We start from the raw sequence: 24679 nt of genomic DNA, 5'->3' as shown, positions 1-24679 counted from the left end.
GAGCGCCGGGATCCCCAGAGAACGTCCACACCTGACTGAGACGGCAGGAAGTCAGTAGCAGAAAACAATGCACCAAAATAGTGCACTTTTCTTACAGATATCGTTGCTGATTTTGCTGCGATTTCACTCTTTACAAAAGATGAAACCCACAATAACCTGACAGGTGGCCGATCTGCCGCACCGCGCGCTGCTGCTGCTTTCCACATTGGATGAAAATTGGAAAAAAGGCATTTACTTTGCTGGTCCTGTAAAACGCTGCAGGTTTTCTGGGACCGAAAATTGGCAAAGTATCCGCTATGTGTGAACATACCCTTAGGCTGAACTCACACCCAACAATGTTACTAGATAGATAGATAGATAGATAGATAGATAGATAGATAGATAGATAGATAGATAGATAGATAATGGATAAGAGATAGATAGATAGATAATAGATAGATATAGATAGATAGATAGATAGATATAGATCGCTAGCTCCTGATCCGATACGCTCGCTCGCTCTCTCTAATCGCTCATCCGCTCGCTCTAGCTCGCTCGCTCGCTAGCTCGCTAGCCATGCGCTCGCTGCTCGCTCGCTCGCTCCTCGCTCCTGCTTCCGCGCTCGCTCGCTCGCTCGCTCGCTCGCTCGCTCGCTCCGCTCGCTCGCTCGCTCTGGCTCCGCGCTCGCTCCTCTCGCTCGCTCGCTCGCTCGCTCGCTCGCTCGCTCTCTCGGCTCGCTCGCTCCGGTCGCTCCTCCTCGCGCTCTCGCTCGCTCTGCGCTCTCTCGCTCCTCGCTCGCTCGCTCCTCGTCTCGCTCGCTCCTCGCTCGCTCGCTCGCTCGCTCCTCGCTCCTTCCTGCGCTCGCTCGCTGCGCTCGCTCTCCCCTGCCCTGTTTCGCTCGCTTTTTCTCCCTTTACATATTTGATAGAAATACAAATATATGTTTATTCTTATATAGATAATTCTATCTCATTATCTATCTGAATAATATAAGACTAACAGGGTATAATTATTACAGCTCCTCCTGTCACTTCTTGCACTGTGGGGGCCCCTGGTGTCAGGTAAGCTGCTCTGAGGGGCCCTGCTCCCTATAGATGGATACAGAAGCCCCCCACCCTGCAGCACATCGCATCTCCCCTCTCCTGGTGCTGAGGAATCTGCACATTCACTGAATACATCAAACAGCCATTTGTAGCCGCAGATCCGGGGCCTTTGTTATGGTAATGCCGCCTGACATCATCCTGTGATCAAAGCCAATGGCGGAGCATATAAGAGGTCGGCAGCCTGAGCCGCCGCAGACTGGCCTGTAGCTGGCAGCAGCGTCCTCCTGCGCACAGTGCTGCTGACTGCTGCCCCGGCTCTGGAGCTGCACCCTGCCTGCTCTGCTCTCTGGGACTTACGGGAGGCTGTGGGAAGTTTGGGTTTATCTGCAGCCTGGAAGGATCCTTCCCCTCACAGAGGAGTCACCACCTTCACTGCACAGGACCCGGCTGGGGCTGCAGACACCATGGTGAGTTCCTCCGCCGCGGCGCTCCTCTCTGCTTCACTTGTGCAGAAGTTTTGGGAACTTTTTGTGAAGAGATGTGATTGTTGGGACCTGGGAATATTGGTGTCACCAGAAGAGGTGAGGAGCCTGAGGAGGGACGAGGGACTGCGCCTCCTGGACTGTATGGTCCCTGCCAGAAGACACAGGCTGCATCTATCTATCTATCTATCTCCTATCTATCTATCTATTATCTATCTATCTATCTATCTATCTATCTATCTATCTATCTATCTATCTCATATCTATCTATCTATCTATCTATTATCTATCTATTATCTATCTATCTATCTATTATCTATCTATCTATTATCTATCTATTATCTCTCTATCTATCTATTATCTATCTATCTATCTATTATCTATCTATCTATCTATCTCATATCTATCTATCTATCATCTATCTATTATCTATTATCTATCTCATATCTATCTATCTATCTATCTATCTATCTATCTCATATCTATCTATCTATCATCTATCTATTATCTATCTATCTATTATCTATCTATCCATCTCATATCTATCTATCTATCTATCTATCTATCTATCTATCTATCATCTATCTATTATCTATCTATCTATCTCATATCTATCTATTATATATCTAATGTCTAATATCTATCTATCAATATATTATCTATCTATCTCTAAACCTTACATTTTAATGCTTCTTCTAATATGTACATGAGTTGAATAGATATGAGATTGGTAAATAGTGTTTGTAAGTGACAGGACAGTGCAGGGCGGATGAATCTAGACAGACAGCTAATAAGTAATGAGATACAGTAGATATCTAGATATACTGATACAAATAGATGATAAATAATTATATAAATATCTGTTTCCATCTCATTTTCACATGTTTGGAGCGCTGCTGAATTTTTATTAAATTAAATTGTGCGTAGATAATAGATATGAGATTGGTAAATAGTGGTGTAAGAAAATACAATCTAGGCTGCATGACTCAAGCTAGACCTGGATAGATAGTTATAGATAGAAAATAGATAGATGATAGATATAGATAGATATGAGATATTAGATAGATAGATAATAGATAGATATATAGATAATAGATATAGATGATAGATAATAGATAATAGATATAGATGATAGATATATAGATAATAGATAGATAATAGATATAGATGATAGATATATAGATAATAGATATAGATGATAGATATATAGATAATAGATATAGATGATAGACATATAGATAATAGATATAGATGATAGATATATAGACAGATAGAACAATGCCGGTGCCTCGGGGTGGGAGTGATGGCTGAGGAGAACACAGAGGGGGTTGTAGATGAAGAAGACCAGTAAAAGAGAATAGAGATAATGGGACAATACCCGGAGGACAATGCAGGGTAATGATTACAGGAGGGGCGCAGCCCGGGGACCTGGGGACAGAGTGTGGGAATCAGCAGAGACCCCCCAAATGATGGACAATCTCCATGAATCACCATTGTACGTGTCTACGGCATGGGCCGTGGAATGATGGGGGTTATGAGTCTCCCATATACTGCAGGAAGGGAGCGGGTCCTCCTGCCTTATACATAGGTACTGAGGTGACCCCCATCAGGTGTGATACTGTAAGGTGGCATCCTGTATCTAAGCCTACCATGTGCCATACTGTCATGAGGAGACAGTGTATCAATGTATCTAAGCCTATGGTGAGTGACACTGGCTGATAAGACTTTGTATCCAAACTTATTCTGTGAGATACAGTTTATTTATCTGTTGTATTTAAGTGAACTCCTGATGTATCTAAATCTATCCTGTGTGATACTGTCTGCTAAGCTGTGTATCTAATCCTATCCTGTGTGATACTGTCTGCTGAGCTGTGTATCTAATCCTATCCTGTGTGATACTGTCTGCTGAGCTGTGTATCTAATCCTATCCTGTGTGATACTGTCTGCTGAGCTGTGCATCTAATCCTATCCTGTGTGATACTGTCTGCTGAGCTGTGTATCTAATCCTATCCTGTGTGATACTGTCTGCTGAGCTGTGTATCTAATCCTATCCTGTGTGATACTGTCTGCTGAGATGTGTATCTAATCCTATCCTGTGTGATACTGTCTGCTGAGCTGTGTATCTAATCCTATCCTGTGTGATACTGTCTGCTGAGCTGTGTATCTAATCCTATCCTGTGTGATACTGTCTGCTAAGCTGTGTATCTAATCCTCTCCTGTGTGATACTGTCTGCTGGGCTGTGTATCTAATCCTACCCTGTGTGATACTGCCTGCTGAACTGTGTATCTAATCCTATCCTGTGTGATACTGTCTACTGAACTGTGTATCTAATCCTATCCTGTGTGATACTGTCTGCTGAGCCGTGTATCTAATCCTATCCTGTGTGATACTGTCTGCTGAGCTGTGTATCTCATCCTATCCTGTGTGATACTGTCTGCTGAGCTGTGTATCTAATCCTATCCTGTGTGATACAGTCTGCTGAGCTGTGTATCTAATCCTATCCTGTGTGATACTGTCTGCTGAGCCGTGTATCTAATCCTATCCTGTGTGATACCGTCTGCTGAGCTGTGTATCTAATCCTATCATGTGTGATACTGTCTGCTGAGCTGTGTATCTAATCCTATCCTGTGTGATACTGTCTGCTGAGCTGTGTATCTAATCTTATGTTGTATGATACAGTCCGCTGAGTTGATGTGTGTACCCAATCTCGCAGTCCTCTTCTTAAAGGGGGACACACAGTAATTTTCATCTCACAGGTCTGCAGTGAAGAGCAGGTTGCAGCCTGCGGAGCATAGTGGTGACATTGTGGCCTCGGTATGAAGGAGGGTCTCATGAAGGTGGGGGGATTACCTGGGGTGAGACGGATCTATTTTAATCTCTACAACCATGTGAAGCGTTCATCATGAGTCCCGTGCGGGGGGGGGGTTGGGGGAGGTCGCCCCTGGTCTCTAATTTTGTAATTGAAAATAAATGTCGCCAAATGAAAGTCTGTGTGAGACGTTTCAGCCGCCTGACAAGTGCGAGAGCTGGAGGGGTGGGGGGGGCACAGTCACAGTACAGGACAAGTCTCCGGAAATACTAGGTGACCCAGGGGAGAGCGGCGACCAATGATAGAGAAAATTCTTTCCAAATATCTAAGCTTATCCTGTGTGATACTGTCTGCTGAGCTGTGTATCTAATCCTATCCTGTGTGATACTGTCTGCTGAGCCGTGTATCTAATCCTACCCTGTGTGATACCGTCTGCTGAGCTGTGTATCTAATCCTATCCTGTGTGATACTGTCTGCTGAGCCGTGTATCTAATCCTATCCTGTGTGATACTGTCTGCTGAGCTGTGTATCTAATCCTATCCTGTGTGATACTGTCTGCTGAGCTGTGTATCTAATCCTATCCTGTGTGATACTGTCTGCTGAGCTGTGTATCTAATCCTATCATGTGTGATACAGTCTGCTGAGCCGTGTATCTAATCCTATCCTGTGTGATACTGTCTGCTGAGCTGTGTATCTAATCCTACCCTGTGTGATACTGTCTGCTGAGCTGTGTATCTAATCCTATCCTGTGTGATACTGTCTGCTGAGCTGTGTATCTAATCCTATCCTGTGTGATACTGTCTGCTGAGCTGTGTATCTAATCCTATCCTGTGTGATACTGCCTGCTGAGCTGTGTATCTAATCCTACCCTGTGTGATACCGTCTGCTGAGCTGTGTATCTAATCCTATCCTGTGTGATACCGTCTGCTGAGCTGTGTATCTAATCCTATCCTGTGTGATACTGTCTGCTGAGCTGTGTATCTAATCCTATCCTGTGTGATACTGTCTGCTGAGCTGTGTATCTAATCCTACCCTGTGTGATACCGTCTGCTGAGCTGTGTATCTAATCCTCTCCTGTGTGATACTGTCTGCTGAGCTGTGTATCTAATCCTATCCTGTGTGATACTGTCTGCTGAGCTGTGTATCTAATCCTATCATGTGTGATACTGTCTGCTGAGCTGTGTATCTAATCCTATCCTGTGTGATACTGTCTGCTGAGCTGTGTATCTAATCCTATCCTGTGTGATACTGTCTGCTGAGCTGTGTATCTAATCCTATCCTGTGTGATACTGTCTGCTGAGCTGTGTATCTAATCCTATCCTGTGTGATACTGTCTGCTGAGCTGTGTATATAACTTAACTCATGTAAACCAAACCAGAGACTTTTCCAAAAGGAAGTTAGGTCTTTGTCCCAAGTCACTGCAGCGCTATCTATTATCTATCATTGTAGTATAGCTATCTCACATATTGCTGACCTGTCGCTCTGATTTGCCCCCAATGTCTGATAGATGCAGGTCCCAGCAATCTCTATTATGAGTCCCCCAAAGTGAATGAGGGGCATCTGTTCTATGAGAGGGGGGGAAAGTACCCGAGTACTCCTACTTGGCTCTTTTTGGAGCTCCTATAATAGAGAGCAGGCTGTGCATGTCAGGTGCTCTGAATCCTCGCTTTGAGGACCCCATTCTAGAGATAGGTGGGACCTGCACCCATCAGACATTCGCGGCATATCCCAGTAAGTGCGAGATGGGTGAGCCTACCCCTTTACTGGTTACTACACACATTTCTAGTGTTCTAGCTTAGTAAAAGTGTGTGCGCCAGCTCCTGTGGTGGTCTCAGATCTATCTATCTATTATCTATCTCTATCTATCTATTATCTATTATCTATCTATCTAATATCTATCTATCTATCATCTATCTAATATCTATCTATCTCATATCTATCTATCTATCTATCTATCTATCTATCTATCTATCTATCTATCATCTATCTATCTATTATCTATCTATCTATCTATCTATCTCTCTATCTATCTATTATCTATCTATCTATCTATCTATCTATTATCTATCTATCTATTATCTATCTATCTCTCTATTATCTATCTATTATCTATCTATTATCTATCTATTATCTATCTATCTAATATCTATCTATCTATCTATCATCTATCTATATATTATCTATCTATCTATCATCTATCTATCTCATGTCTATCTCTCTATCTATCTATTATCTATCTCTCTATTATCTATTAATCTCATATCTATCTATCTATCATCTATCTATCTATCTATCTATCTATCTATTATCTATCTATCTATCTATCTATCTATCTATCTATCTCATGTCTATCTCTCTATCTATCTATTATCTATCTATCTATTATCTATTAATTTCATATCTATCTATCTATCTATCTATCTATCTATCTATCTATCTATCTATCTATCATCTATCTATCTATTATCTATCTATTATCTATCTATCTGTCTATCTATCTATCTATCTATCATCTATCTATATCTATCTATTATCTATCTATTATCTATCTATCTATCTATCTATCTATTATCTATCTATCTATCTATCTATCTATCCTTTGAGGCCGCAGTAGTCCACAGAGTGGAGGCTGTATGTGGAGATGTGAGTGGACACTCAGTCGACACAAGTGAGATACAATGTCCGCCTGCTGTTAGAAATGACCAACAGCATTTATCCCCTTCCATGGGGCCCCTTGTGATCCCAAGAATGGGGGTCCGCAGGCCGCTATCCCGTCACTTCCATAGAATTAAATGTGGACCAACATGCGTCCTACTACTTCATTCAAACAGGGGACTTCGGGACCCCCAGCCCATAATGCTGCTGCCACACAACATGTCTGGGAACGCCAGACTTGTGCAGAAATTTTTCTAGCATATTTATAGGTGTTTATTTTTTAATTTTTGGCTTTTATTGCTCAAAAATTTTATTTGTGCAGAGTTTTTTTTTATTTTATCATTTTTTTTTTTTTGCATGTCTTGCGTTTTATATAGGAATGTGCGGTATGTCCCTCCAGAGAGCAGTATACAAAAAAGTGATGGGAAAAAAATGTTGTTAAAAAATGTAACGCAAAAAAGATAAAAAAAAATAAAAATCAATGGCTTAAAAAAAATGCAAAAAGCACAGTTGCATTTAATAATTCCCTTAGGCTTCCATATAACGCCTGGAGCGAAAAATGGCAGTAAAAAAAATGGGAGCAAAAAATGCGGCTTACACGTGGAAGGTGTCAGTATTTTGCGGATGCGTGGCTTGCGGACTGAATACAGACGCGCTCGTGTGCAGGAGGCCTTGATCTGCCATCCCGAGAAGTCGCCTGGTCTTGAAATGTTTGATCAGCTTTGTTTTTTGTTTTCTTGTAATTTTTTTTTTTACTGTTGTAACTATGTGATGGGATTAAGTGTGAATAGGGCTATATGCAGATGTAGCAGAGGTGAATTTGTTATTCATTTTCATTTGTGCTCAGGGATAGGCTCACTATAGGCTTTAACAGTAGTACTGACTACAACCACAAAGAACACATCATCCTATGCGTTATAGCAAGCGACAAACACAGCTCTCCTGCGTCTGTAACTGGTATGGATGAAATACTGATGGTCCACTTTAAGAAACAAGACAGAAACTAAATATTTTTTAATTCAAAAGTATCCATTTACAGATGTAGCAAAGTGTGATATATGTAACCTGAGAAGTGTGAAGTTAAGCATTGCTAGGTCTGTTTACAGCTATGTTTTGTAGATATCGATGTAGCAGAGTCGAGTCTCATAATTACCAGCGCACGGTAGTAACACGGTCAGTTTAGAATTTTTTTAGGTTTATCTGCAGCCTCATGTAAATGTACAACAAACAAAGCACCGTATCAGCTCTGCTGCATCTGAATCGCATTGCTTGTTTGTATTTCAGTTCGCAATCCACAGCTCCGTAAAATACGGATACCTTCCGTGGGCTTTCTGCATTTTCCTCTCTCCCATCAATAGAAATGGCGATTCCCTCCTCGATACGGACCAGCACACATGACATCCGTGTTCTGTCCATTTCTTTTATGCGGACCCATAGAAAGGAATGGGTCGGCATGTGATCCGCGCAAAATGCAGATCAGACACTGATGCAAAATACGGTCTGTGTGCAACTGACAAACTCAACCCTGCTGCCCAGCTTTGCTACTTACACCGGTTACTTGACTGCCTTTCTACATGGCAAACTCAGCTTTGTTATAACTCACGCGTACAACCCTCCTAATCCTGACCAAATTAATACCACTACATCTGAAAAACCCGGCTCTGCAGCAAACTGAGCTCTGCTGCTCCTGACAAGCTCGGCTCTGCTTTTAACGTCAATCAGCAAAAAGTTCTCGTGCTTCTGACCAAATGGGCACTGCTGACTTCAATAATAAAATAATAAAAAAATATTATTTATATAGCGCCACCATATTCCGCAGTGCTTGACAAATTGAGCTCTGCTAAATCGACTTGAATGCATCATATGCACTCAGCTCTGCTAATTCTGACCAGTCGGCTACTGCGGCATCTCACAAAAATTCTTTTTTTTTTTTTTTTTCTTTTTTATAAAACAGCACAATTTATTTCTACTTTATCCTGACAAATTCAACTCCACTGTATCTGACAAACACAGCTCTGCTATGTCTGGCAAACTCATCTGTGGATAGGAATAGCTAAGCCTTGTCTTCCTCTGCCTCCTCCCAGTGACTTCATGTAATAAATATTGATCAAAAATATTAGTTTTATCCTATAACGAAACTATCGTATTTTTCCAATATCAGGAAGCAGAATTGTGAATGCAGCTCTGTAGCACTGGGCACTTCTGCCACTGCTCCTAAAGGGGGCGCCAACATCGGCCTGGCACAAGCCACAAATTTTAAAATGAATTGTATAGCGGTATTATTTAGACATCGTATAGGGCTGATTTATGTACGGAGGTATCATTTGCTCCATGTATGCACTGTATGGCGGTATTTACACGCGTGGCGCTGTACGGTACAGTTTAAATGAAGGGGCGCCGTATATTTAGTGGGGATGTTGGGGGGAGTAGGTGGACAGAGAAGACATCTGACTCTTCTTTATAATGGAGGTAGGTAATTTGTTGGGATCCACCTTAAATCTTTTCTTAAAGGCACAGTAGGAGACGTAAAATCCGCCGGAGGCCTCATGATGGGACGGTTTATTAGCACCTATAGATACAAGGGCTGAACAAACAGCCCGGAGGGTCAGCGCTACAGGCAGTGATTGCGGGTCTTCCCTCCACACACACACAAACCAGTTGCAAAAATACAGTGTACAGCTTTTAGGATATGATGGGAGTTGTAGTTTTGCGACAGCTGAAGGCTGACAAATCATCCACAGGGATATTAACATAGCATAAATGATCGTGACTTAGCGGGCAGTGGGTGTGACTTAGTCAGAAGGGGGCGTGGCCATAGATGGCGTAAACTAAGTCAGGTTGTCCAGACATGAACCAGATATCACATGGGCTCCGGCTGGAGGACAGACCTGGTGCCGCCAGAAACACGGCCTCATGCACACCGCCGTTGTTTTGGTCCGCATCCGAGCTGCAGGTTTCGCGGCTTGGATGCTGTCCGCATCCGTTGCTCCATTCTGTGGTCCGCAAAAAAAAATATAACCTGTCCTATTCTTGTCCGTTTTGCGGACAAGAATAGGCAGTTATATTAATGGCTGTCCGTACCGTTCCGTAAATTGCGGAACGCACGCGGACGCTATCCGTGTTTTGCAGATACGCAGTTTGTGGACCGCAAAACACACAAAGGTCGTGTGCATGAGGCCTTCCCCTGAGAATCTGTGAAATCTACTCCAGATTCTTCTCTGCAGAGCCTTCATTTTCCTGGTGCTCGGACCTTCTAACTGTGCGCCAAAATGATGTACCGTATGGCACTATTATGTGTTCAGTGTAAGCCTGTCATGTGATACTACGGGCAGAGCTGCTGTATCTAAGCCTGTAATGTGTGTTACAATATGCAATATACTACATGCAGAGCTGGTGTATCTAAGCCTCTCATGTGATACTACATGCAGAGTTGGTGTATCCAAGCCTCTCATGTGATATTTCATGCAGAGTTGGTGTATCTAAAGCTTTCGTGTGATACTACATGCAGAACTGGTGTATCTAAGCCTATCGTGTGATACTACATGCAGAGCTGGTGTATCTAAGCCTCTCATGTAATACTACATACAGAGCTGGTGTATCTAAGCCTCTCATGTGATACTACATGCAGAGTTGGTGTGACTTTTGTGTGATACTACATGCAGAGCTGCTGTATCTAAGCCTGTCATGTGATACTACGGGCAGAGCTGGTGTATCTAAGCCTCTCATGTGATACTACATGCAGAACTGGTGTATCTAAGCCTATCGTGTGATACTACATGCAGAACTGGTGTATCTAAGCCTGTCGTGTGATACTACATGCAGAACTGGTGTATCTAAGCATATCGTGTGATACTACATGCAGAACGGGTGTATCCAAGCCTATTGTGTGATACTACATGCAGGACTGGTGTATCTAAGCATATTGTGTGATACTACATGCAGAACTGGTGTATCTAAGCCTCTCATGTGATACTACATACAGAGCTGGTGTATCTAAGCCTCTCATGTGATACTACATGCAGAGTTGGTGTATCTTAGCCTCTCATGTGATACTACATGCAGAGTTGGTGTATCTAAGCCTCTCATGTGATACTACATGCAGAGTTGGTGTGGCTTTCGTGTGATACTACATGCAGAACTGGTGTATCTAAGCCTATCATGTGATACTACATGCAGAACTGGTGTATCTAAGCATATCGTGTGATACTACATGCAGAACTGGTGTATCTAAGCCTATCGTGTGATATTACATGCAGAACTGGTGTATCTAAGCTTATCATGTGATACTACGGGCAGAGCTGGTGTATCTAAGCTTATCATGTGATACTATGGGCAGAGCTGGTGTATCTAAGCTTATCGTTTGATACTACATGCAGAAGATCTGGTTTATCTAAGCCTATCATGTGATGCTACATGCAGAACTAGTGTATCTAAGCCTATCATGTGATACTATATGCAGAGCTGCTGTATCTGAGCCTATCATGTGATACTGTATCCAGAACTGGTGTATCTAAGCCAATCATGTGTGATACTATATGCAGAACTGGTGTATCTAAGGCTATCATGTGATACTACATGAAGAGTTAGTGTATCTAAGGCTTTCGTGTGATTCTACATGTAGAACTGGTGTATCTAAGCCTCTCATGTGATACTATATGCAGAGCTGATGTATCTAAGGCTATAATGTGATTCTATATGCAGAGCTACTGTATCTGAGCCTATCATGCGATACTACATGCAGAGCTGGTGTATCTAAGGCTATAATGTGATTCTATATGCAGAGCTGGTGTATCTAAGGCTATAATGTGATTCTATATGCAGAGCTGGTGTATCTAAGCCTATCATGTGATCCTACATGCACAGCTGGTGTATCTAAGCCTCTCAGGTCACATCTGTGATACTGTCTGCTGACTTCCATATCGCAACCTCTGTGCTCGATACTGTATGCATAGCTGGTGTATCTAAGCCTATTGTGATACTGTGTGCTGGGATGCTGTATCTAAGCCTGTTGGGATGCTTATTGTAATGTTTCGGTCCCATATGACGGCTGCTCTGTCCGGTCTAGGACCAGTGGGCAGGTACAGACACCTATCCAGGGTTAGAGGAAGACTTCCATAGGTGTCTGGTTACTTAGGTACCACTAAGCATACAACGTGCAGTGTCCACTGGGGGGCGACAGTGAGCAGAGGAGACACAGACATAGCGCCACCTGTACGCATGCCATGCCTGGGGTGGCAGCTTAGTGCCAATCACTGGAACAGGACTGAGCTGCAGGACCCGGTACAGCCAGCCGTCGAGGGGGGTCCTCTAGAAAACCTCAGTAATACAAGTACACTTAGGGGTTAACACAGGTAACCTCCGGCCACAGAGTTATCAGTTATCCCCCTTATCACTCAGGACATTGCACAATAGAATTTAAAAAATTCAGTCTCCACAATAGAAGAAAACTTCCTGTGGTTTTGATTGCAAATAGTTTCAAGACATTAGGAAAAAAATCTAACAATAAACGAATAGATCGCGAAGAGCGAAAGATAAATGAGGAAAACGGAAAGACATTCAAACAATGTGAGCAAAGCAATGGATGACAGAGGAGGGAGCATAGACAATCTACCCAAGATCTGTCTCTCCGGGGGCGGAATAGAAACTGAAAGTGGCCCCGGAAAAAAACGTGAAAGTGGCGGGACAACAGGCCGGGCGTACAGAAGTAGGCAGGACCAGCAGTACCATAGTGCAGAGCAATATACCGCCCAGCTGAACCAAATACCACAGCGCAGCGCAACATGCCGCCACCTGCGCCACAGTATTCAACTGTATCGCTGTCCTGAGGATAGAGATAGAGTTGACTTCAGGAGGAGACTTGCGGCTGCCGGCCAGGAACGTGGGAGAGACGCAGATCATTATCTACCTGGCTGCGGCCGTGAGGAGGGCTTGGGTGGTCCTTCTAGGGATCGGCCCAGCAGGACATGTCCCTGTAGGGTCTATAGGCCAATCCACTCCTGTATCTTTATCTATCTATCTATCATCTACCTATCTATCTCATTATTTATCTATTATCTATATATCATCCATCTAATATCTATCTATCGCATTATCTAATATCTATCAATCATCTATCTATTATATATATATATCTACTATCTAATTATCTATCTATCCCATATCTATCGGATTATCTATCAAATATCTATCTATATTATATCTATCTATTATCTATCTATCATCTATCTATCTCATTATTTATCTATTATCTATCTGTCTATCTATCTATCATCCATTCTATCATTTATCTAATATCTATCTATCTATCTATCGCATTATCTATCGAATATCTATCTATGTTATATCTATCTATCTATCTATTATCTATCTATCTCATTATTTATCTATTATCTATCTATCATTTATCTAATATCTATCGCATTATCTATCTAATATCTATCTAATATCTATCAATCATCTATCTATCTATCTGTCTGTCTGTCCTCCTATCTATTTCTTGGACACCAGTTTGTATCTCTCACTCCAGACAGCTGTATAATCCGCTGCTGATTAATCCCTCATCTATCTCCATAATGTTCCCCGTCCTGAAGCCTGTGGGTGAGTAGACCCCATTAGGGGGTCCAGACGAGGGGCTGAATCTGTCCTGTGTTTGTACTCCGGAGAAACAGAGTAAATGAGGCGAAGAGAGGAGAGAAATTGCTGTCACCTGAGACCCTTCTATATATTTTATCAGACAAGTGTCACATCTGTGAAGAAGATACCCCCCCCCCCAATAATTAGAGGCCGTGTTAGGGGGCGCTCCCCTTACCCCCACTGTATGGACAGTGCAGTCTGATGAGGGTCGAGGTGTTACATTAGATTTCTGCTTCCCTGAAATATATGCAGCATAAATAAACAGATATCCGAAGCCGACCAGATGTAGAGAGCAATCGGCAAGTAATCCAAGCCATACGCCGTCCTATAGGGGGGGGGGGGGGGGTACAGGGAAACAGGAATTCTTATACTTCATTTATAGGATTTAAAGAGAACAGGTATGAAAACGTCTTATACAAACAAAGAAATTCTGAGGATAAATGGTTTAAGGTAAGGGGAGAATGGAATCTTTAATTTTCCCTGCCTCAACCTTCTCACTATTTCTGTCCCGTCCTTTGTTGTCGGGGGAGGGGATGTAAATTATAATTTTAATGTTTTATTTTCTATGGAAATATTATTGTTCAATAAAAAGAAAAAAAAGGATTTAAAGGGAACAGAAAATGACACATTGTTTACATTTTTTGTTACATTTAAAGGGTTTCTGTCATCAGAATAATCGCTATGTATCTGGCAGACATGAGCGATGTGCAGCAGAACATGACTGTCTGATTTTTAACTCCCTGCATGCCGTCGATCTCTCAAAATAAAGACTTATATGATATGCTAATGAGCTAGTGGGGCGTTGCTGCAGCTCCTAGAGGCTCCGTCTTCTCCCCCTTTGGCACGGCCAAGTCCAGTTGATTGACGTCCTAGTTCTCCTCTGTGTCCGTAAAATCCCGCACCTGCGCCGTCCCGTTTTGTATTCGGCGCAGGCGCAGTGAGTGAAGGACACTCTCCTGCTGCTGGCTTCACTCACTGCACCGGCGCAGGCGCGGGATTTTACGGGCACAGAGGAGAAGTGCTTAATGTGATTGTTATTAAAGGAACCTGTTATATATTTATTACACCCTCTGATATTGCATGCCAGTAAGTGACCCGTATATATTTATTATAAATGTTTCTCTCTTCCATAGGTTCCTCCCTTGGTTTCCAGGACATAGCAGAGATACCTCATTGATTTTTTGGAGTTTACCAACCTTGGACCTTTTTTCTGCTTTGGATTTTTTCTCACTCTACAAAATGAAGATTCATTTTTTTATTGGGACCGTATTAACGTTCATTCTTCATACGAGGATTTGCCAGAGCATCAAATGGCTGTGAGTATCTCCCCATGCATGACAATACTGTTATCATTCAGTGGACAGGGTCCTTCTGTTACTGTCTGGTCACTGACTAGTTATAGTGACACCTGGAGGTGGAATAAAATACTGCATTATTTTTCTCTTGGCAAAGGATACAAAAGAAAACTGCTTACCCTCAATCTTTATCTTTCGGTGCACCCTAAGGATCAGTCCTTGGTCTTCGTCTTCATCTCTACCATTCTTCTTTGCCAGATCCTCCACTCATTTGGTTTTTGGTGTCCTTTATATGTTCATATTGCCCTTGGCGGCCACTCTCTGGACCGTACCGTCTAAAGTTCCTGGCTGTCTATCGAAAAGTGAGCATGAACAAGAGAGTTTAATGTTTCCATTGATGACATCTTTCCATCTTCTCAAACTTGGTTCCTTGGGGGCAGGTTTACTTTCCTCTTTCAAACCAGACTGTGAAAACCTCCAGACATCTCCAACTCAGAATCAGCTTACCATGCTGCTTTCTCTCTTAAGGCACAACCCAAGTTCCAAACTAAGAATGTATAATTTCTTGGAAAAATAACGTCAATGACTTTCAAATACATAGACAATATAATTATCCTACTACGTCCGTCCTACACGCAACGATTGCCCTACCCATTCCATCTTCTTTCCACCACTCTGGGCTTTCTCTCTAACGTCTTTCTTGGAATTACCTTCCTTACTCAACCTCAACTCTCCAAACCTTGAAACACAACCTAAAAACTACAAGTTTTTTTTTAACCTGGTCTTGAGTCCTTCTCAACCTCCACCAGACATGGTTTGGGTACCTTAGTCCTTCCCCCACCCCTTCTAACTACACCCTTTTCTTTATAGGTCAGGCTAGGCAGGTAACTTCCTTTTCAGGAACCACAATAATGATGTCAAGATGTTCAAGAGCCTCAGTTCTGGAAACCCAGAAACGCCTGGTGCTTGAGATTTCTCAGCTACAAACCCGTCCTTTTATTATCTTGGCCACACCTCCCAATCATATTACATCCACATGGTTGTACCACCTACTTTATGGGTATGTCCAAGTAATGGTAGTATATTAAAATACTGAAGCTTAAACACTAGTAGGTTCCATATAGTAGTGCCAACACAGTTGTTCTAAACACATATACAGTCCTGATCAAAATTTTAAGACCATTTGAAAAATGGCAAAGAATCCTATTTAGCATGGCTGGATCTTAACAAGGTTCCAAGTAGAGCTTCAACATGCAACAAGAAGAAATGGGAGTGAGACAAAACATTTTTTGAGCATTCAATTTATTGAAAACAACGAATAAACTGAAACAGGTTGTTTTTCAGCTGATCAAAAGTTTAGGACCACACCTCCCCAAAAAAACTAAACCCCCCCAAAACAGAAATCCAACTTCCAAACATGAACTCAGTAATGAGTAGCTCTGCCGTTATTGTTTATCACTTCAAAAATTCGTTTCGGCATGCTTGATGCAAGCGTTTCCATGAGGTGAGTGGGAACATTTCTCCAAGTGGTGAAGACGGCCGCACGAAGGCCATCTACTGTCTGGAACTGTTGTCCATTTTTGTAAACTTCCCTTGCCATCCATCCCCAAAGGTTCTCAATTGGATTTATATCAGGGGAACACGCAGGATGGGCCAAAAGAGTAATGTTATTCTCCTGGAAGAAGTCCCTTGTCCTGCGGGCATTGTGTACTGTAGCGTTGTCCTGTTGAAAAATCCAGTCGTTACCCCACAGACGAGGGCCCTCAGTCATGAGGAATGCTCTCTGCGACATCTGGAAATAGCCAGCGGCCGTTTGACGCCCCTGCACTTCCTGAAGCTCCATTGTTCCACTGAAGGAAAAAGCACCCCAGACCATTATGGCGCCCCCTCCACTGTGGCGCGTAGAAAACATCTCAGGTGGGATCTGCTTGTCATGCCAGTAACGTTGGAAACCATCAGGACCATCAAGGTTAATTTTTTTCTCATCAGAGAATAAAACTTTCTTCCACCTTTGAATGTCCCATGTTTGGTGCTCTCTTGCAAAGTCCAAACTAACAGTTCTGTGGCGTTCAAGGAGACGCGGTCTTTGAAGACGTTTTTTGGTTTTGAAGCCCTTCAGTCTCAGATGCCGTCTGATGGTTATGGGGCTGCAGTCAGCACCAGTAAGGGCCTTAATTTGGGTCGAGGATCGTCCAGTGTCTTGACGGACAGCCAATTGGATCCTCCGGCTCAGTGCTGATGACATTTTTTGGGTCTTCCACTTGACTTTTGTGTTCCATAACCCTCAGGATCATTTAAGAAATTCCAAATGACTGTCTTACTGCGTCCCACCTCAGCAGCGATGGCGCGCTGTGAGTCACCCTGCTTATGCAGTTCAACAACCCGACCACTTTCAAAAAGGGAGAGTTTTTTTGCCTTTGCCATCACAACGTGTGACTACCTGACAGAAAATGACAATGAATCCACATCTTTGCACAGATTTGGCCTTTTAAAGGCATGTGGTCCTAAAATTTGGATCAGCTGAAAAACAGCCTGTTTCAGTTTAATCGTTATTTTCAATTAATTGAATGCTCAAAAAATGTTTTGTCTCCCTCTCATTTCTTCTTGTTGCATGTTGAAGCTCTACTTGGAACCTTGTTAAGATCCAACAATGTAAAATAAAAAAATTTAAGTGGTCTTAAACTTTTGATCAGGACTGTATATACAACATAGGTGCCTGGCATAATAGTGCCCCTATAGTGGTGGAGAACTGTGCCCTAGACACCTGCCTACCTCCCTTATCCATGATCCCGGCCTGTGTGCATGTGAACAGCATATGGCATTTGTGTATATTATTATAATGAATTTTTATGATTTCAGTGCTGTATTATTTCTGCATAGCAATGACGGTATTATTTATGCCCTTTAGAGTGTTATTACTTCAGCACACCATAGGGCAGTTTTTCTTCATTGTGAGTAAAATTTGACCACTGTATAATCGTATGTTGGTGATATCATATGATGTCACTGTTGAAGCCATGCCCATTTTGATTTAATTACACCCACTTTTTGGGTACTTGGCATTACCCTCTATAGGAATGTAGTCTTTGAGAATTTTTTGTAAGAACAGAATATTTTTGGGTAACACAAGACCCTACCAGATCTCTCCATTTGTGAAGAGATCTGCTGTACCCGCTTCAATCTCGTTTAGATGATGATGGGGGGGGGGGGGGACTTAATACTGGCACATGATGATGATGGGGGGGACTTAATACTGGCACATGATGATGATGGGGGGGGGGACTTAATACTGGCACATGATGATGATGGGGGGACGACTTAATACTGGCACATGATGATGATGATGGGGGGGACTTAATACTGGCACATGATAATGATGGGGGGTGACTTAATACTGGCACATGATGATGATGATGATGGGGGGACGACCTTATACTGGCACATGATGATGATGGGGGGCAGATGACTTAATACTGGCACATGATGATGATGATGGGGGGGCGACTTAATACTGGCACATGATGATGGGGACGACGACTTAATACTGGCACATGATGATGATGGGGGGGTGACTTAATACTGGCACATGATGATGATGGGGGGGCGACTTAATACTGGCACATGATGATGATGGGGGGACTTAATACTGGCACATGATGATGATGGGGACGACGACGACTTAATACTGGCACATGATGATGACGGGGGGTGACTTAATACTGGCACATGATGATGGGGGGACTTAATACTGGCACATGATGATGGGGGGGACTTAATACTGGCACATGATGATGGGGGGACTTAATACTGGCACATGATGATGGGAGGACTTAATACTGGAACATGGGGGGCTTAATATTGGCACATGATGGGGGGCTTAATACTGGCACGTAATGGGGGGCTTATTACTGGCATGTAATGGGGGGGCTTATTACTGGCATGTAATGGGGGGCTTATTACTGGCACGTGAGGGGGGGCTTATTACTGGGCACTTGATGGGGGTGCTTATTACTGGCATGTTATGGGGGGCTTATTACTGGTACGTGATAGGGGGCTTATTACTGGCACATTGGGGGGCTCTTGTTACTGGCACGTGATGGGGGGCTCTTGTTACTGGCAGTGGCACGTTATTGAGGGCACTTATTACTGGCACATTATTGGTGGGCACTATAGGGGCATCTACTGAGGCCACAAAGAAGGGGTGTTTTATATGGGGGGCTCTGTACAGTAGCATTTTATACTGGGACACATTATGGTGGGTACTATGGGGAAGGGGGGAGAGGAGTACTATGGAGTCATCTACGGGGGCACTAAGAAGGGTTATTTTAGTGCTGGAGACCTGCTTCCAGTTTTTGAAAGATTTTTATGGATATATCCAGTGGTCATCTCAATACTTACTAAATCTCAAGACACCCATCATCCCAATCCAAGATCCAAACCCCAAAACGTTGTGTTTTCTGCTGGAAATGTTTCCTTCGTACTCACGTTTACTGACTTCGCTGGTGGCACGCTTCCAGTTTTTGAAAACTTTATGGATATAGCCAATGGGCATCCCAATAGCCTACTAAATCTTAGTTCACCTACTATCCCAAACCCAACCCAAGATCCAAACCCCCAAACTTTTTCTCCTCTGCTGTAAATTCTTTCCCAAAAAATGTACCTGCCTCACTCACATTTAATGACTGCGCTAGTGACTTTCTGGATTTATCTAGTGGGCATCCCAATATCTACTAAATCTCACCTGCCGTCTTCCTTCTTGGTAGTCAGTGTCCAGGCAGAGCTGGATTGCTTAGTATTAGAGATGAGCAAATTTGTAAAAAATGTGATGCGGCCGGTTTGCCGAAAAAAAATAATAATATGAATTTATTTGCAGCGAATCGCGTTAAAAAAATTGCTATTTCCTGTCTGCAGAGAGGCTGTATAGCGGTGTAGAACACTGTGCCTGTATAGCGGTGTAGAACACTGTGCCTGTATAGCGGTGTAGAACACTGTGCCTGTATAGCGGTGTAGAACACTGTGCCTGTATAGCGGTGTAGAACACTGTGCCTTGCAGTAACACGCATAGGGAGTCTGCTTTAGTAGTGAAATAATACTGTGAGTCCGTATGACATGCAGATGACAGGCGTCGCTCTTAGAATCACTGCACACTTCACTTATTTGGGCAGTCACGGGGCCACAACTGACCAAATAACTCAAGTGTGAACTCAGCCTTACAGGTCAATGTTAGCGCCAAGAAGAAGCGCACTCCTTTTACACCGTCGTCAGCTGATTCCACATAGATGTCTACAGAACCTGTTCTATTAAACGCCTATACAAGTAGAGACCCCCCGACAGAGTGGAGAGGGGTCAGCAGTAAGTTTGTGTTGACGTCACTGATTATTTTTCCCTTCCTCTGATCCGTCAGAACAATAACCCCCAAAAAACGGATCCTGTCTGTGGAGCATCCGCCTTCACTCAGTTAGCGTTTGGTCAGTAATCCATCAGTATTGCTAATGCCAAAAAAATCTAATAAATAAATGAAAAGGAAATTAAAACACCCTAAAAAAGTCTGTAATTTTCTCACTTCACCCACACAACGGCAAATACTTTTTCTGTGCCACTCATACACGCAAAAAAGGGCTTTAGAGCATATCACTGCACCGCTAAACGGCAAATATATTTTTCTTTTGCCACTATTACATGACCAAAAGGGCTGTCATTTTCGCACTTCAACACACCGGCTAATAAGCCCTTTTTTCCACTAATACAAGCCAAAAAATGCTTTAGAACATATAACTGCACCGCACAAGGGCAAATAATATTTCCTTGTAATAAACCCTGTTAATGCCTGTACCAAACAGCACTTGCACCGTAATAAGAACGGTTTGCTGGAATTACAGAGCTGTATAAGGGTAATTTGGACCCGCAGTCAGTGCAGCAAGGTGTAATAGGATTGTTCCCAGGCTGTAACCTCCCCGACTGAACCCTGTGCAACATAAATGCTGTGGAATGATTCCTCCCTATCCTTTCCCTACACCTTGAATAATCTTTCCCTGAACTTGTAAATAGTTTTTTTCAGCACAATGAAGTCTTTCCTAGCACTGTCCCTAGCGCCTGCTGACGTCTCTCTCTGCACTAAGTACGCTGGAAAATGGCAGAATCCAAGATGGCTGTGACATCACAGGGCTGGCTGGCTGCTGATTGGCTGCATGCATGGCGTTATGGGTGATCCCGCCTTCCCAGAGTTCCTTGCTCCATGTCCTCACACGCGCAGCAGCCATTTTAGGAAAAAATGCGATTTGTTACCACGAAGCATGAGGAAATTCGGATTAGGTGCGAATCGAATTTTTCCTGAAATTCGGATCGAATTCAACTTCGTCAACTTCGATTCACTCATCTCTACTTCACTCCCACTGAACAAACCCAGCCCAAAGCAAAAAACATTTGGAAATTTTTCACAAAAACTTCCTTACAATATTTGAAACATTTTCAATTTTCGAAGTCAAGCAAATTTAGTCCCTACGTCCCACCTAAAGTTTTTAGTAAAGATTTTTTTACATTCCTGCGGATCTGCCAAACTTTCCTTCCTACCTTCGGGAGGGGGGGGGGGGTGGACTTGTATTGTTGGTCAGATGATGTTCTTTGTGAGCCTCTCTTTCAGTCTCAATGGGCATCAAAAGAAGCTTCTTTCTGAAGAAGGAATTCAGCTGTGGATAAGCATTAAACAGAATGATACGGGCGATCAACTCCGCACAAAGCCGCCCCGCCGCTGCATTGTGAGCCGGCCGTACAGACAAACGTTACGGTTTTGAAAACATTGCCGGCGAACAATTGGGCATCACTCATGCACCTAATTATTGGAACATATCTGGGAGAAGGAAAAAAAAATACTTTTTTCCATCTATGCTTGTAATTTACGTTGTCTTGTTAGACAGATCGGCGTGATTATGGTTGTCTTTACACGTTTTCCTAAAGGATCTTGTTCAGGAATTCGCTGTTATTCTCGCCGGCTCCTCTAAGCCAGCCGCACACAGTTTATGAAAGGCTGCTAATGATATTTGCCGTGCCATCGCATGTAAAACCTGGCAGCAATTAATTAACTTGACAGGCAAATGGCGCGCTTTGGAAGCCGTAAGCCGATGCACCAGAGAAATGTAGCAGAGCGGACTTTGTCTTGTGCACGAGGCAATTGCTTGCAAAACGGTTTCTTCATAGAGTGATAATTGAGGGACTGTAGGAGGAGATATTTCCTAATTTACGCCTGGAACTTCAATGCGTCTTTTTGAGAGCGAACGAGAGGGCAGATGCCGGGAAATCAAGGTCCCAGTAGTTGCGTCTTTGGAGCTTTGGTAGTACAGGTCCTTCTCAAAAAATTAGCATATTGTGATAAAGTTCATTATTTTCTGTAATGTACTGATAAACATTAGACTTTCATATATTTTAGATTCATTACACACAACTGAAGTAGTTCACGCCTTTTATTGTTTTAATATTGATGATTTTGGCATACAGCTCATGAAAACCCAAATTTCCTATCTAAAAAAATTAGCATATTTCATCCGACCAATAAAATAAAAGTGTTTTTAATACAAAAAAAGTCAACCTTCAAATAATTATGTTCAGTTCTGCACTCAATACTTGGTCGGGAATCCTTCTGCAGAAATGACTGCTTCAATGCGGCGTGGCATGGAGGCAATCAGCCTGTGGCACTGCTGAGGTGTTATGGAGGCCCAGGAGGCTTCAATGCGGCGTGGCATGGAGGCAATCAGCCTGTGGCACTGCTGAGGTGTTATGGAGGCCCAGGAGGCTTCGATAGCGGCCTTAAGCTCATCCACAGTGTTGGGTCTTGCGTCTCTCAACTTTCTCTTCCCAATATCCCACAGATTCTCTATGGGGTTCAGGTCAGGAGAGTTGGCCGGCCAATTGAGCACAGTAATACCATGGTCAGTAAACCATTTACCAGTGGTGTTGGCGCTGTGAGCAGGTGCCAGGTCGTGCTGAAAAATGACATCTTCATCTCCATAAAGCTTTTCAGCAGATGGAAGCATGAAGTGCTCCAAAATCTCCTGATAGCTAGCTGCATTGACCCTGCCCTTGATAAAACACAGTGGACCAACACCAGCAGCTGACATGGCACCCCAGACCATCACTGACTGTGGGTACCTGACACTGGATGCATTTTGGCATTTCCCTCTCCACAGTCTTCCTCCAGACTCTGGCACCTTGATTTCCGAATGACATGCAACAGTCCAGTGCTGCTTCTCTGTAGCCCAGGTCAGGCGCTTCTGCCGCTGTTTCTGGGGAATGCGGCACCTGTAGCCCATTTCCTGCACGCGCCTGTACACGGGGGCTCTGGATGTTTCTACTCCAGACTCAGTCCACTGCTTCCGCAGGTCCCCCAAGGTCTGGAATCGGTCCTTCTCCACAATCTTCCTCAGGGTCCGGTCACCTCTTCTCGTTGTGCAGCGTTTTCTGCCACACTTTTTCCTTCCCACAGACTTCCCACTGAGGTGCCTTGATACAGCACTCTGGGAACAGCCTATTCGTTCAGAAATGTCTTTCTGTGTCTTACCCTCTTGCTTGAGGGGTCAATGATGGCCTTCTGGACAGCAGTCAGGTCGGCAGTCTTACCCATGATTGCGGTTTTGAGTAATGAACCAGGCTGGGAGTTTTTAAAAGCCTCAGGAATCTTTTGCAGGTGTTTAGAGTTAATTAGTTGATTCAGATGATTAGGTTAATAGCTCGTTTAGAGAACCTTTTCATGATATGCTAATTTTTTTAGATAGGAATTTTGGGTTTTCATGAGCTGTGGCCAAAATCATCAATATTAAAACAATAAAAGGCTTGAACTACTTCAGTTGTGTGTAATGAATCTAAAATATATGAAAGTCTAATGTTTATCAGTACATTACAGAAAATAATGAACTTTATCACAATATGCTAATTTTTTTAGAAGGACCTGTATACCGGCTTGGTATCCTGTGACTGGAGAGAGCAGAGGGGTTGTTGCAATGGTGTCCTAAAGATGGGCTTGGATTCTGCAGGCAGCAGCTGTGGGGAGTTTGATTTCCTTGCAGCTGCCTCCACTTCAGTTAGTGATTTGGTTAATGGATATATGTTGGGGAATTGCTTATAATGCAATCCCCTAATATATTACAAGCTGATCTGGTAAAGACAACTCCTTAAAGAGTCCAAGAAGCCATAGCAGAGAGCCATGGCATGGGGCATCTTTCAGTCTGGGGGACTCTATTTGCCCATTGAAACCAATGGATTACCCCTTGGGACGCAGTTTAATAGTTCTCTGCCTGCAGGGTTCCCACACTGATAACCCTTATTAGCTCATTTTGGGCCAAAAATCTGTTCAGCCATTTTTGAGATACAAATGTTAAAGAATCAGTCTGTTTGAAGACTATCACTTCTCAGTCCCGTCAGCTGACATCTCATGTGAAGCCTTATCTCTGATCTCCTGACCTCCTAAACACTCATTTAAGCCACATTCTTATCAGGAGCGAGAGTCTGCAAATAGACTGATTTTTTAACCCTTGTATCTAAAAACGACAGATAAAAAAAAAAAATTGTAACTAAAAAATGGATGAACATTTTTAATAAAGACCAACTGAAAAAAAATTTTTAGCCCGAAATGAGTAAAAATTTCATCATAAAAAAATGCCCTGATGGTGTCCATAGTTCACACTGTGGTTTTTGTACTCTGATTTCACCAGGTTTTTCCACCCTGAAATTCTGTGACAAGATCCTTGACCAAAGTTTAGTTTGGATTTGTTGCAGATTTTGCTGCGGATTTT

At 43.0% G+C, this 24679-nt stretch overlaps 1 protein-coding gene across 2 annotated transcripts in view; it reads left to right on the top strand.

The window, feature by feature from the left end:
* The first annotated feature begins 1235 nt into the window (after positions 1-1235).
* The window catches only part of WNT11 (Wnt family member 11), a 67360-nt gene continuing 43916 nt past the window's right edge, over positions 1236-24679 (top strand). Inside the window, exons 1-2 of one of the 2 annotated variants that reach the window (XM_044285634.1) lie at positions 1236-1489; positions 14736-14918. In XM_044285634.1, coding sequence (XP_044141569.1) covers positions 14842-14918 — 77 coding nt within the window. In that variant the 5' untranslated portion in view covers positions 1236-1489; positions 14736-14841. Of the gene's footprint in view, positions 1604-14735; positions 14919-24679 lie in introns of both variants that reach the window. The other variant, XM_044285635.1, reaches the window with a different exon arrangement.

This window comes from Bufo gargarizans, chromosome 3 (assembly GCF_014858855.1).
Source record: "Bufo gargarizans isolate SCDJY-AF-19 chromosome 3, ASM1485885v1, whole genome shotgun sequence".
Taxonomy (NCBI): Eukaryota; Metazoa; Chordata; class Amphibia; order Anura; family Bufonidae; genus Bufo; species Bufo gargarizans.
This window is presented reverse-complemented; position numbering and strand designations above follow the sequence as displayed.